Source organism: Leucopleurus acutus, assembly GCF_964270905.1.
Source record: "Leucopleurus acutus genome assembly, chromosome: 2".
NCBI classification, from domain to species: domain Eukaryota; kingdom Metazoa; phylum Chordata; class Mammalia; order Artiodactyla; family Delphinidae; genus Leucopleurus; species Leucopleurus acutus.
The window spans coordinates 24,300,446-24,315,475 of NC_139143.1; the positions used below are offsets into that span (position 1 = coordinate 24,300,446).

At 49.0% G+C, this 15,030-nt stretch overlaps 1 protein-coding gene across 9 annotated transcripts in view; it reads left to right on the forward strand.

Moving 5' to 3' along the window:
• Positions 1–12,561, forward strand: part of PSEN2 (presenilin 2) — a 34,739-nt gene extending 22,178 nt beyond the window's left edge. For 7 of the 9 annotated variants that reach the window (XR_014326037.1, XR_014326038.1, XR_014326040.1 and 4 more), the window contains 5 exons: positions 2,834–2,952; positions 4,213–7,699; positions 10,900–11,049; positions 11,475–11,552; positions 12,540–12,560. Coding sequence is in view for 1 of the 9 variants with exons in the window: in XM_082834681.1 (XP_082690807.1) it covers positions 2,834–2,952; positions 4,213–4,368 (275 nt within the window). In the remaining 8 variants the exon portion in view is untranslated. Of the gene's footprint in view, positions 1–2,833; positions 2,953–4,212; positions 7,742–10,899; positions 11,050–11,474; positions 11,553–12,539 lie in introns of those variants that run through there. The other 2 variants (XR_014326039.1, XM_082834681.1) reach the window with 2 other exon arrangements.
• Positions 12,562–15,030: the final 2,469 nt, after the last annotated feature.

Consider the following 15,030-nt stretch of genomic DNA (forward strand, 5'->3'; position numbering starts at 1 on the left):
GCCCCGGGTGTTTGGGGGCAGAAGGAGCTGGTGTGGAAGGCCGTCCTGAAGACACACCCAAAGGCGTTCTAACATATGGTTGTGTTCCCAAGGGGATTAAAATAGCCATTCCATCAGCACACGTTTCTGTACCACCTACTATGTGCCGGGTGGGAACAGGGAGGTGCTGCAGGATTAAAACAGCCTCTGCCCTTGAGAAGTTCCCCGTGGGAACAGCCCAGGTGGGAGGAGGTGAGGTATAAAGTACTCAGGGCAGACCTGGGGAAGAAGATAATGCCGAGGTGGGCCTGGAAGGACAAGTCGGTCACCTGGCAGACAGGCTGCCAGGCTGCAGCCCAGGCCTGGCACTGAGCCCCCGGAGTCAGCACGGATCCCACCGGGGCACAGTCCCCAAGGCCACCCTCGCTTCACACGCCAGCCACAAGTCCTGGGGGTCTCCAGGCCACCCGCACTTCTGACTGACTGGCTACAGATCTGGGGGTTCCCACAACCTCCCCCCAGGTTGGAAAAGTTGCTAGAACGACTCACAGAACTCGGGAAAGTACTAAACTTAGAATTACAGTTTTAGTATAAAGGATACAAATCAGGACCAGCCAGATGAAGAGCCTCATTGCTCGCGGGACTGGACTTCATCTCCAGGCTCCCCCTTCTCCCCAGAGGTTGGTCTGGCCCAGAGTCCCAGCCCCCTTATCACATAACCACGTGGTCTTTCTGGAGACCAGCGCCATCCTGATCCTCTCATTTGCATAAATGATCCAAGGGGCTCCTGAATAACAGACACTTCTGTTACTGGGGAAATTCCAAGGATTTGGTCTCCCTCCTGGAACCAGGGACAAAGGCCAGTTAGATCCTTCGTTACAGCAGCATTGGCAAAGGCTCAGATGAGAGAGGAGGAGGCCTTCCGGGAGCTCGGGGCAGTTTGGTGGCCCAGGCAGCTGGGGGCCGGACCTTCAAGGGTGCACGGCACTCACAGGAGCTCGAACTTCATCCTGCAGGCTGTGGGGAACCGTTAGTGGTTTGCTGCAGGGAATTGAAGTGAGCAGAGCTGCATCCCAGACAGATCCCGGGCAGCAGCAAGGAACACAGACTGCTGGGGGACCAGGTGAGGGAGGAGTCATGAGGGCCCAGCTCAGGCAGCCGGCTGAGAGGAGGCGGTGCTACCACGTACCTGGGCCGCACTGACAGGACTTGGCTGGGCAAGGGATGGGCAGGGAGGCATGGAGGGTGACGGGGGAAGGTGGGAGGCTCTGCAGGACATCAGATGGAGACGCCACGGACACACGAAGGGGAGCGATGCTCGAGGTCGGGGTTGGAGACCCGAGTTGGAGTCACCAGGATATACATGTTGTCAGAACTGCGGGTCCCCAGAAGGTACCCAGGGAAGGTGTAGGGTCAGAATGGAGAGCGAGAGGGACAGCGTGGGCGACGTTTACGGGATGAAGGGAAGGGCGCTTGTGGAGGACCCCGGGGAGTAGCCAGCCAGGGGACAGGGCGCTGAGACAGGTAGCGTGAGGGTGTCCATGGGGGCCGGGCGGTGGCCTGGCCAGAGCACATTGGCTGGGGGACATGGGACCTGCCGCCACAGATCTCTGAAGTGCCTGGGAGGTGAGCGCAGTTCCTTTGAGAAAGAACTGATAGAAAAAGAAGAGAGAAGGGAGGGGAGAGGGCAGGCAGAGCAGGGAAGCAGGAGTCGGGGTAGCGGCGAGAGGAGGCACGGCAAGAGAAGTCACCTCTGTAAGGTGACGAAACTGGAGGATTTGCTCTGTGCCGAGGCAGGAGCCAAAGTGAGGAAACTGAAGTCAGAGAAGAGGGGCCGTGGAGGAAGGGACAGACCGAGGTGAGGGGCCTCTTGCTTGGAGCCCAGAAGGGAGGCGAGGGGGGCAGACGGGACAGAGCATGTTTCCTTGATGCAGACCTCCTCAATTCAAGTCTGTTTCTTAAACATTTTTATTGTCTGTGATGAATAAAATTATCCTATAAACAAGTGTACAGGGCAGTTGTACGAAAGGAAACAAATGAAAGCATTCTAGAAGCTCTTGTTTCCTTATCAGTAATGGATACACTAGTTACAAATTATGTTTACTTATTTTTTTAATTGAAGTTTAGTTGATTTACAATGTACATTTACGTACTTTTAAGGGACATGAGTCTCCAGAGAACCTCAGGTATTGTACATGTTCTTGCAAGTAGTGAAATTAAATTTCCTAAAAAACATTTATAATTCAAACTGAGCGCTCAGTTGGGTAGCCTCCCATCAGCCCCAGGCAATGCATTTTATTCGCTCTTGTCTTAACCAAGTGCCAAGCACCAGTTTGTTTTTTGTTTTTTTTTGCGGTATGCGGGCCTCTCACTGCTGTGGCCTCTCCCGTTGCGGGGCACAGGCTCCGGACGCGCAGGCTTAGTGGCTATGGCTCACGGGCCCAGCCGCTCCGCGGCATGTGGGATCTTCCCGGACCGGGGCACGAACCCATGTCCCCTGCATCGGCAGGCGGACTCTCAACCACTGCGCCATCAGGGAAGCCCTCCAAGCACCAGTTTTACTCGAGTTATCAGAAATGCTGGCTTTGCACAGCCCAGAATGCAAGTCACTCAGACTACAGGTTGCCCCTTTTTCCCACTGGCTGCTATTCTTTCAAGGCAGCCAGTCCTTGTCCCAGAGTCCAGGTGAGGTGAGCTGGGCAGTCACACTACCCCATCTGCCCTCTGCGTTCCTCAGGACTCTGGCCCCTGGGCTGGGCAGAGAACCTGGGCTGTTTGGCTGGGGTCAGCCTTCTCTGCCGCTTCCTCCTGGGGCTTCCGAGACCTATGGATTCCCTCTGTCTCCACCACACAGGGGGCGTGAAGCTCGGCCTCGGAGACTTCATCTTCTACAGCGTGCTGGTGGGCAAGGCGGCAGCCACGGGCAGTGGGGACTGGAACACCACGCTGGCCTGCTTTGTGGCCATCCTCATCGTGAGTGGGCTGGGGGATGCTCCCCGCCCAGCCCTGGGCAGTGGGGCCCCTGAGGGTCTGTCTGGTGGGGGGCCCAGGAACCCAGGGGAATTTTCAGGTGCCGTTGTGCCTTGGAGAGGCTGGGCAGGGTTGCCAAGAAGATCCTCAAGATGAGACTGAGGTTTACAGGAGGTTCTGGTCATCAACAGCTGCAGGCACAGCACAGGGGAGCAGTGACCAGGGGCTCTGACATTACCGAGCTTGTGCACCGGGTGCCAGGGTCTTGGCTAGCTCTGTGCATTTGTCTCACGGCACCTGCGAGGCAGGGATGGTGACCTGAGATTTACAGAGGACGGAATAGGTTGAGGGCCTGGCCCCTGGGCACAAAGCTGTGAGGGCCGAGCTGTGATTCGAACTCGAGTCTCTGAAGCCAGGGCTGTGTGTTTTCCCTCCATGCCACCCAGGCACCATGGGATCTCCTGGGACTTGAGACGGGGGCCCATCACTTGGAACCCCAGCAGTGAAATTTGGAGACCTGTATGTCATGTAACGTGGCCAGATACACATGGTGGGGAAGCGTCTTACGGTGATTGGAGAGGCGGAGGCTCTGAACGGTGCATACTCGGTGTTCTGCCTGGTGAACCCCGGGTGGCACGTGGCACGTTAGGGCCGAGGCTCCAGTTCTGCAGGCATTCTGTATTTGCCCAGTGTGTGTCAGGGATGGGGCGGTGAACTCCCAGGCTCCTCCACTTCCAGATTGTCTGCCCTGAATTCCTGCTCTCCCCAGGGATAGGGCAGGCACTCCGGTTTCCTGTCCCCACCCTGGACCACTGCCTGCATTGACTGGGCTGGGAACAGGATAGGCAGCCACTGTGCCTGCTCCCCAGGGCGGGGTCACGTGGCATCTTGGTTCCCTTGGTGTCAGCTGCTGAGAACATTGCTGGCTTTCAGTCCAGCCCGTCCAGGTCTTGTATAAATATACGTCCCCTTGGGGAAAGCTCCTCACCCTCCAGCAGCCAGCCAGGGGAGGTAGTCTGGTAGTGGCAGCCCCATGCTAGGGGTCAGGAGGCCTGCTTTCTGGTTCACCCGTCCATGTGCAGGGCGTTGCTACGGGGTGAGAACGCCTGCCCTCAGGCACCTCACAGAGCTGTTGAGGGGACCAGGGAAGATGACAGGGTGTCCAGGGCTCCTGAACCCAGGGACTGTACCATCACTGACTGCTCTCCGTCCCCCGTCCACACCCGTGGTCACCACCAACCCCCTCGCCTTTGTGTCCTGCAGGGTCTGTGTCTGACCCTCCTGCTGCTCGCCGTGTTCAAGAAAGCGTTGCCCGCCCTCCCCATCTCCATCACGTTCGGGCTAATCTTCTACTTCTCCACAGACAACCTGGTACGGCCTTTCATGGACACCCTGGCCTCCCATCAGCTCTACATCTGAGGGGAAGCCTGGGCACCGTGGCCTGGAAGCTGGAAGAAACGGTAACTGGATGCAGTTGTGCAGTTGTACGCTCTAGTGCCATATATTTTAAAGACTTTTCTTTCCTTAAAAAAAAAAAAGCGGGGAGAGAGTAAAAACGTGTCGTGTTTACTTTGTGAAGAGGAAGGACCAGCTTTTTGGTGCTGGTGGTTTTGTCACCAGGCCGTGGCTCACCCCTTCGTGAGCATATGCTTCACCAACAGGAGACGCGGGAAGTCGGTCCAGAGGAGCTGAGGAAGGTTCTGAGACGTGGGAGGGGCTTGGGGAAGGCCCCTGCTCTCGCCCCACAGCCTGGAGTCCTCTGAGGGCCTAGCCGGAGGACGGGGCGCGTATATTCGGGACCGGGAGGTCACGCCTGGGACGGCATGTAGCGCCTGGTCGCTCTGGCCGGAGAGGAAAAGCCAATTTTCTCTGCAAGGAATGTTCACCAACGCTTTGTCTACGATGCTGTCATCATTTTATTACCTTTAGAGTCCTTGTTCAAAGCAGTTACTGCTGGGAAGTGTCTTAATATCAATAAACAGACGAATCCTGTTGCAGTGTTGGGGTTTGGTCTGCTCATCAGTGTGGGCCCCTCTCCCGGCATCCTGGGATAACATGCCCTGGGCGCAGAAGGGAAGAGATTTGCCTAGTTGCGAGGAGAGAGGCTTAACTGCCCCCATCTCTGCGATCGTTTCTTTAACTAGGTTTCCTAAGCGGAGGCGCTCACAGACTCCCGAGGCCCACTGTCTGACAGCTGGGCGGGTACCCGGCTGGCTGTCTTCAGAAACACTGCAAGGCTGTCGCCAAAACACAGAGCGAGAGAGCAGGGCTGGTCCCCAACAGAAGCAGCCCAGCGGGGGCCAGGTGGGAGCCCAGGAGCCTGCTCTCCTTTCCTTCTATGGCCATGTCTCTGGGCACTGCGGGGGGTGGGAGGTGGGCAGATGGGTTTTTCCTTTGTTTCTCTACATGTTTCACGGGCTGCAAAGAGAACCTCAGCCTCCAGACCGGAATTTGAGCCCCTCGAGGCCTTGCAGAGCAGGCCGCTGGGCCCGCAGGGAGCGCGGCTGTCAGACACCCGAGAAACGCAGGAGCCGTGGAGCCGGCTGGGTATCACAAGGAGATGAAAAAATCGTGCACTTTGGTGTCTGACTTAGCTTCCTTTTCCCCTGGGCTGTGTGTAGAAGAGCCGAGGGAGGCAGGCGTGGAAGCCGAGAGGCCAGCGTGCTTGGCCTGGGGGTGGCAGTTCAATCCGGACAGCTGTCACTGGCTTGTGACTGACTCGCAGGTGACACCCAAGGTGGCGGCATCACAGCCTCGAAAGCCAAAGGTAGGGAGAATTTTAAGACGATGAGAGCTAGGCCGTGATCGTGAAAGCTCCCTGGAGATTCAAGGGGAAGAAAAACTGGGAAAAACTCATTCAGTTTGGCAAGTAGGGCAACGTTTATCTTTGAAAGAGGAGTCTCAGGGTGGGGCTTCCAAAGAGGAGATCTGACAAGTGTTTTGACTCGTTAGGCTTAAAAGGCCTTTGTCAAAGGCCTGACCAGGGTGCTGAGGGTGGAGCCTCACTTAGAGGCAAAAGCAGAAGGTAGAGATGGACAGTGAAGGGGGAGAGGTGAACGGTGCCCTGATGAGGTGTTAAGGTTAATATGAAGACTGGGAAGGAGCAAATGCGGGAAGGCAAAAGGGCAAGAACCACTGGTGAGAAAACAAAGATGCTTGAGGAGACTCTGCAGGCGGAAGCGTGGTCCCTGAGTCGCTGGGGGACTGGGGAACCCAGAACCCACGTGGAGGAGAGGAAAAAAGGGGATGAGAAAAGGTAATTCAGCCATGCTGAGGAGGACAGAGAAGTGGTATGCAAACACCTCTGTCCCCCACCTTGTAACCAATCAATTAACCTTAGTATTTTTTCCATATTCCCTCCAGATTTGTCTGTACAAATACAACCTTACAGTTCTGCAGTGCTATTTGTATTGTGCCCCAATTGTATTTACTCCCTTCCACTGTCCTGAAGTCAGCTTGTGTTCTTCCCATCCACGTTTACTTTAGTCTTGCACGTTGGCATGTTTTCTTAAACTTTATAGAAATGGTATCATACTGTACATACTTGACATTTAAAAAATGTTTCATATTACATTCCAAGACACCCATGTATGCAGATGAAGCTCTGGTCCTTTGTCTTAACTATGGTTTAGTATTGCACTGCGTGATATTCCGCTGTTTATGTGTGATGTTATTGATGGACACTCCAGGTTTTTGCAGGGTTTCTGTATTAGAACTACTGCAGTGAGCATCCTGCTTTGTTAATTTGGGTGAGTACCAGCAGTCCTCTCACTGACCGGATGTTCCCACTTGCTTCCCAAGTACTTGAATCCCTTGATCCTCCCATCAGCCATCTGAGAGTTCCCCCTTTTCCCCAGCTCTGCCAACACTTGGCATTATCAAATTTTTCACTTTTGCTAATTGGGTAGGTGTTATCTCCTGAGGTTTGAGTTTGCAATGAAGTTAAGCATCTTCTCACGTTTTGACTGTGTGGATTACCCCACCTTTTTTTTTTTTTCCTGCTGTGCCGCGCGGCTTGTGGGATCTTAGTTTCCCCAACCAGGGATGGAACCTGGGCCCTTGGCAGTGAGAGCTCGGAGTCCTAACCACTGGACCGCCAGAGAATTCCCCAGATTCCCTTGTTTTTTATCCTTTGCCCAGTTTTTATTTGGATGCAGACTTTTACTTACAGATAGTTACGCCTCTTGAGATATATATTCTGGAGCGATGCTAATCTTTGGTCAATTATATGCATTTCAAGTATCTTTCTTAGGCTGCGGCTTGTCTTACCTATCCTCCCTTTGGAGTCTTCTGTGATGCCAAAGTAATTTTTAAATGCTAGTGTTGTTAAATGTAGCAGTCTTTCACCTCTATGGCTTATACCTTTGAGTGGTTAAGAGATCCTTCCCTACCCTCAAGTTTTTCTAAAAGCTTAAATTTTTATTTTCGTATTAAGATTTTTAATTCATCTGAAATTTATTTTTGCGTATTTTATTTAGCAGGGGCCCAATTTTGTTTTTCTGCGTCTGAACGGTTGTCCCAGCACTATTTATTGAACAGTTTCTGCTTTCCCCATGAGCTTATAGAACTATCCAGATATTCACCGAGTTTCCATAAATGGCTTCTGGGCCATCTGTTCTGTTCCACTGGTACGTGCACTCTCCCACACCAATACCTCACCAAGTGATTCTAAGCAGAGAAGTCCAGTGGTGAAAAGAAAAGATGGAGCTCTTTCTGGGAGCTTCCATTCCTGGGATTCTAGAGGCAGAGGGTATGTAAATCTGATTACACCACATCTCCAAAAGTAGTACAAAACCACATTATACCAGTGTCGAGTTGCTGTAGGAATCAACATCTGTATTCATTGGATAAAAAGACAGTCCTGGGGCTTCCCTGGTGGCGCAGTGGTTGAGAGTCCGCCTGCCGATGCAGGGGACACGGGTTCGTGCCCCGGTCCGGGAAGATCCCACGTGCCGCAGAGCGGCTGGGCCCGTGAGCCATGGCCGCTGAGCCTGCGCGTACGGAGCCTGTGCTCCGCAACGGGAGAGGCCACAACAGTGAGAGGCCCACGTACCGCAAAAAAAAAAAAAAAAGACAGTCCTGGAATGAAACCTGGTGTAACTAGTTCAGCCCAAGTGCCAGCTTTCCTCTCCCTCTGTCTCCTTCCTCAATGCCATGGGAAGGAGGATGCAGAGTGTACGGGGAAGCTTATCCACTCCCTCTGCACTGTGTTCCTCTTGTTCCCTTTTCTTCCTCCATCACACACTCTCTCAGCTTCTTGTTGCCCCCTGGAGCTCATGACTGCAGCGCCTTGTGCTGTGCCCCCTCTGTAAGGCCCTCAAGATGGGGCAAACCCCACTTTCATGAGCGTCCTTAGGGGCTCTGGAGTAAAACTGCCAACATTCAAATTTTGCCTCTGCCAGTTAACTTACCGTGTGACCTGAGGGAAGTCTCTTAAACTTCCCGAGAACAGGATTAAGTTAAACTGTACATAACAAAAATAGCAGTGATTTAAACAATATGGCTATTGTTCTCCCACAACCAGGCAGCTCAGAGAGGCCATGATAGCTTGTGGTCTCAGGGGTCAGTCTTCTATCTTCTTGTTTGATGTCCTCAGTATGTGGCTTTCACCTCATGGCCCAAATTGGCTGCTGGGCTCTAGCCATCCACACTCCATCTGACATGAAAGGAGGATAAGAAAAGGATGCACTTCCTCCTCTTAACGTCGCCCACAGCACTCCTGCTTATATCCAGTTGGCCATTATTCACATGGCTACAAGGGAGACTGAGAAATTTAAAAATCTTGTCTCTGATGGAGAAACACTGACTCTCCCAATTTTTCTGTCTCACATCAGTCCAGCTGTGTTAAATGTAAAAGAAAAAAAATTAGAAGGCTTTCCTATCTATTTCTGTGGAAGTTTCCTCTTGGAGTAGAAGTCACCTAGGGTGCTTCCCTTTCGGGCTTCCCTGACCTTGGGCTCTTGAGCTGATAGAGGAGGACCCTGAATCAGGACTAGTCTCAGAATGTGGTTCCAGGGCCCCCTAGAGTCAAGACTATTTCACAATAATACTAAGATATTCTTTGCCTATTTCATTCTCCTTCTCTCACGAATGTGTGCTAGAGTTTTCTAGAAGTTTCTTGACACTATACTGCAAGGGACTGAATGCAAAAGAAATGAGAGTCCAGCTGTCTTCTGTTGAACTACTGTATTCTATTAAAGAGAATTGTAAAAATGTAAATAAATGCCACTCGTTTTATTAAAGTTTCCTTTTGTTTTGCAAAATACACCTCTTTTGATAACTATGTTATTTATGTTAACATGAAATGTTTATTGTTACTTCTAAAAGAACTGACACGTCAATATTTTTAAAATATTCTCAGTTGTAATTTCTAGGAGAGAATCAGTCACGTAACAAAAGGTCTTTGGGGTCCTCAATAATTTTTATGACTGTGAAGGGGTACTGGGACCAAAAAGTTGGAGGACCACTGCTTCCCCTCACCCCCCACACCCAAGGCTGCTACTTTCACCTGGTGGCTGTCAGTTCAACTGTCCTTCCCAGCCTCTCTAGGGTTTGAATTTCCTCTTCTGCTGTCTCTGAGCCAGGATGGCCACATGAGGGCAGCAGATTCTGCCAGAAGCCACCGTGAGGCCCTCAAGCCCCGGTGTTCAGGGTTCAGCCTGCAGCACTGAGTTCCTGTCGTTCCAGTGGTGCTGGGGAAGCAAAGGTGATAAACCCAAGTCCTTGCCTGTAGAAGGTGCGGCACCCCTGTGCTCCCTCCCAGGGAGCCGAGGAGCCAGGAGAGGACTAGGTTTGATCCAGGCCCAGGCCAGACACTGACTACATGGCAGAGGTTGACATGTTTGGGAATGATCATTACCTCGATGTCCAGCTGGGCCGAGAAGCCCATTTTCCAGGTTCTCAGCTTGAAGCTGGACGTGCTCCTTCTCTTCAGCACTGCCCGCAAGGAAGGAGAATCCTGCCCTCCTTACTGTTAAGTAGCGTGTAGTTAACACAATAAAGGGGTAAGTAAGGCGAGAGAGGGAACAAAGGAGTTCTTCTCTCCTTTTATCGCATCTTGGATGAAGGTAGAGGTAAAGGGCATATGTGAAGGGCCTCATTTTTCAACAGCCATGGAAACCTCTAACAAAGGAAAAAGAGAGCCTGTGGTCATTTAATACAGACAATCCTCTCATTTTCTGTTAGCTAATGACCTCTTCCCAACAACCTTAAAGCAACCTGGCATGAATAGCTAGCTTGAACATTGGTCATTAGAAAAGACGTAAGATCTAAATTTGTAAGACAAGCCCTCAAGTCCCAAGTCTCCTGGCTTCTGGACTGTGTTTTCTCCCTTTTACTATTATGCCAACCCCACATTGTTGTTTTTTTTTTCCCTAAATAGTCATCATCATATTTAGTCAACCCACTGATACACAAAAAATCAGCAGTTTCTGCTGAAGCATGGCCTAGCAGTTAAGAGCAGGGTTTTGGAGAGCAGGCAAAGTTGTATTCCTGGTTCCTTGGGGAAGTAGCTTAACCTCTGAGCCTCAATTTTCTCAACTGTAAAAAAAGGGGTGATGAAATGTCATAGGGTTACTGTGAGAATCATGTGACAGGTATCTAAAGTGCTCAAATCAGTGGGTGGCTCATAGTAAGTGCTCAATAAACAGTAGCTGTAAACTTCACTGCATTTGAAATTCACAACTTTTTCAGTTGTCAGGGTCAGAAAGAATCTCAAAACTCATCTAATTCAGTATTTCCTAAAATGTGTTCAAAACACTCTCTTCCCTCAAATGTTCTAAGCAAAAGGGTTCTGTGGCCAAGTATGATGGGGATTTAAAACTCAGGGTAGTGTATTAAAGGCTCAGAGAAGTCACAGAGTATAAAGAAACCTGTTGAATGTCGACAGCATTTTCCAGCCTTTGTCAACTGATTTGACCACAGAATCCTTTTCATACATCACCTCTTAAGTTCCAGGTTGCTAGTATTGGCACAGCACATCCTAACCATCTACCAATGCAGAAATCTGTCCTATGATTCCAATCAGTAATCGAGCAGACTCTGTTGGAACATCCAGAGACAAGGAGCTTGATCACCCCGAACAATCATAATGGCCAAGAGGTAACGCTGATGGAAGGTTTGCCATGTGCCAGGCACTATGATGAGCACTAGACATGCATTAGCTTATTTAATTCTTTAAAAAAAAAATATATATATATATATATATATATATATATTTATGGCTGTGTTGGGTCTTTGCTGCTTCGCGTGGGCTTTCTCTAGTTGCAGCGAGCAGGGGCTACTCTTCTTTGGGGTGTGTGGGCTTCTCACTCGCTCTAGGCGCATGGGCTTCAGTAGTTGCAGCACGTGGGCTCAGTAGTTGTGGCGCACAGGCTTAGTTGCTCCGCAGCATGTGGGATCTTCCCGGACCAGGGCTCGAACCCGTGTCCCCTGCATTGGCAGGCGGATTCTTAACCACTGTGCCACCAGGGAAGTCCCTATTTAATTCTTACAGTAACACTAAGAGTTATTATCTCCTTTTACAGGTGAAGAAACTGAGGCTTAGAAGAGCTAAGTAACTTGCCCAAGGTCACATGGCTAGAAAGTTCCAGAATGCAACTCAGGTTGGCCTCTTACTCAGCCTTCCTCACCCCGGTACTACTTCCTACAGCCGCTCAATCATCTCTGACTGTTGGAAGGCCCTTCCTTGTGTTGAGCTGAGATCCAGTTCCCATCACTCCCCTTTCTCCCAGGTGTACACACAGCAGTTTCTGTTCTAAATATCTTCTGTAGCCATTGTTTCTAGAACTTTATCCACTTTGCGCCTTTTTCTCTCGACTTGCTCAAGTACTCCAGCATCCCTTTTGGACTGAAATACCCAAAACTGAATACAATTCTGTCTACTCTACTATAATATGATGGTTGCATTTTGGGGAAATCACACATTATCAAAAAACAACTTTTTAAAGAGGAGTTCTAAACTAACATAAGAACAGTTTTCTTTAAATCAGGGTTAGGGAATAGAAAGTTTTAGACTTACAATAACAGAATTAATTTTCTTGCAAACAATTTGATACGAAAGCTGTTTTCATAGTTCTGGTAGGATTGCTATAAATCCTTAAATATCACTTGATCACCTCTGGCATTTGCTCAAGGGTAATAGTCTCAGTTTCTCTCTCTCCCCGCTACCCTTTCCCTCTCTCTCTCTTCCCTCCCACCCCACCCACAGCAGCACCATGTTAACAGTTTCTCGCCAGTCTCACAACTTTGACTTATTATCTCATGGTTTAGTAAACAAGGCACAAAGCTGTTAAAACCTAGTAGCTGGACTCTTCCTAACAGTTTTTTCCCTCCCATACTCCGTGCTAATTCCCAGTTGAGATCTGCTCATAACCAACAGCAGTCTCCAGTGATGCAAAATATTTTTTTCTATTTCATCAGTTTCATTCTGGCCAATTCTAGTTCTGAAACACCACTGAAGGAAAAACACTTGCATTCTCAGTGTAGTTTGACCAACGTAGCTTGGAACTATCACTTTCTTGTTCTGAACCTTATACCTCATTAGCTCAACTCAAGAGCTCATTATTTTGGTTAGCTGCAATACCCCACAGATACCTATGGAGCTTTTCTTCAACAAAAATGAACCCCTCTCCATTCTGCTATATATCTGCAGTCATATTTTGGAGCCCCCATGGAGGATGTGATGCTTAGAACTGTTCAAGTTCATCTGTCTAGACCTGGCTCGTTGTGCCAGCCCATGGTGATCACCTGGGAAGCTGACTCTCCGTCAGCCTGTGTCCTCTGTGAAACCGATAATCATTACCCGTAGATCAGCACTTTCCAACAGAATGTTCTATAGTGATGGAAAGGCTGTATATCTAAGCTGTGCAATACAATGGTCACTAGCCACATGTGCCTATTGAACACTTAAAATAAGGCTAGTGCAACTGACAAACTGAATTTTACATTGTATTCAATTTTAATTAATTTTAAACCAATTATTCACACACGGCTAGTGGATAGCATATTGGATAGGGCAGATGTTCACCTGAGTCAAGGGTAAAAATATTGAACAGGAAACCTAATTCTGGATGGGGTATGGCCATTCTGTGATTATCAACCACCTATATTCATACTGAGTCACAATCTTATCTATCAGTGAAGTGAGTACTGTTGAAGGACATTGTCAAATGCCTTGTGAGATCATGATGTCCCTTTTTTTTTTTTTTGCTTTGTTGTGTCTTCATTGCTGCACGTGGGCTTTCTCTAGTTGTGGCACACAGGCTTCTCACTGTGGTGGCTTCTCTTGCTGCGGAGCATGGGCTCTAGGTGCGCAGGCTTCAGTAGTTGCAGCAGGCGGGCTCAGTAGTTGTGGCTCACAGGCTTAGTTGCTCTGTGGCATGTGAGATCTTCCCGGACCAAGGATCGAACCTGTGTCCCCTGCATTGGCAGGCGGATTCTTAACCACTGTGCCACCAGGAAGTCCCATGATGTCCTATTTATATGTGTGGTTGACCTGCTCTACCAGCTTGGTGATTTTTTTTTTTCAGAAAATAGATTTTTTCCCATTTTTGTAGAAGTAATACATGCCCACTGTGACAAAATATAGGAAAGTATGTAGAGGAATTAACAGTGACTAATAATTCTACTATCTGAGATAACTACTGTTAACATGTTAGCATATTCCCTTCATCACATTTCTGTGCTGGTATTTTTCACATCACTGAGAGCATATATTCTCTGGTATTTGCATCCTGATTTTTTCATTGACAGTATTTCATATGTATTTTCTCATATCATTAAACATTCTTCTAAAACAGTCTTAAAGGCTGTATAATAGTTCATTGTATGAATGATTAATAATTTACATAACCATTCCCCTATTGCTGTACTTTTAGATTGTATCTAATTTTTTGCTATTATAAATAAAATGGTGACAACATCTTTTTGTGCAAAATAACTTTGTCCATAATTTGCATTGATTCCATAACACAAACTTCCTGAAGGAGTATTATTAAGTCTAAGGATATGAACATTGTTGAAGATAATTCTTTCAAAAGAGAAAGTGAGGTTAGCGTGGACCCCATGCTGACTATTAGTGGTCAATGCTTTCCTTCTCAGATTTCGAGACCGTCCATCTGATTATCCCTTTGAGCTGCTCATCCCATATTAATGTCCAGTTCACCCTTGTATACTTCTTAGATTCCAATTTCTTAGTCTTTATGAAAATCAGGATGACAGTGCCTGCCTCTTCAGCCTTCTAGTAGCAGTTCTGTTTTTTACAGTTCCCCAAAGATAAGTTAGCTTGTCTGCGAGCCCCCTCAGTACCCCTGGGTATAATTCATCCAGGTCAGAAGACCTGAGCTCTTCTGGGGCATCAAGGTGCTGTCCTTCTACCTCCTTCCATACTTGGACTTTCAAATCTTCTTACCGATATTGTTCCTCAACTTTCCACACTTAATAAGGAAAAGTGAAAGAGTATGTGGCAGAGACTGCTAGCTGCTGGACAAAATCGTGCTCTTTCCTCCCTTCTGAGCACACACCTAGACTCCATTCCCAGATTCCCCTGCAGGTGGGTGTGGCCGTGTGATTGAGTTCCAGGAGGGAGTGTGAACAGAAGTATGTGTGCCACTGCCGGGCCGGGCCCACTAATCTCGCACACCGAATGGAGAAGACTCCCAGGGCAGCCTTGGAAGTCATGTGATGAAGATGCCAGAGCTCTTGTCAGCCAGTGTGGGAAGGAACACCCTGCTGACCCATTCACCTACCTACGGGTGTATCTGACTGTGGAAACTGTTTTTCTCTTTTCCCCCTGTGGGATCATTTGTAATTTACAACTTCACTTGGTCCTGCTTGAGCTGTCTTTCCTTTATTCTTGGATCACAAGCCCAATCACATCTAACTTTTCTCCAGATACTTACGGAGTCTTCTTCCTGAGTGTTGGCACACGCTGGACCGTCTAGCAGGCCCTTCCCAGCTGTCCCAGACTCCTGGGTGACAGTGAGCTTTCTCTCACTTTCACCTGACGAGCAAATTTCCCTGGTTGTGCAGAATTAGATCCAAAATGCTGCTCCTCTCTATTTTCTCTGCTTTCTAAGAAAT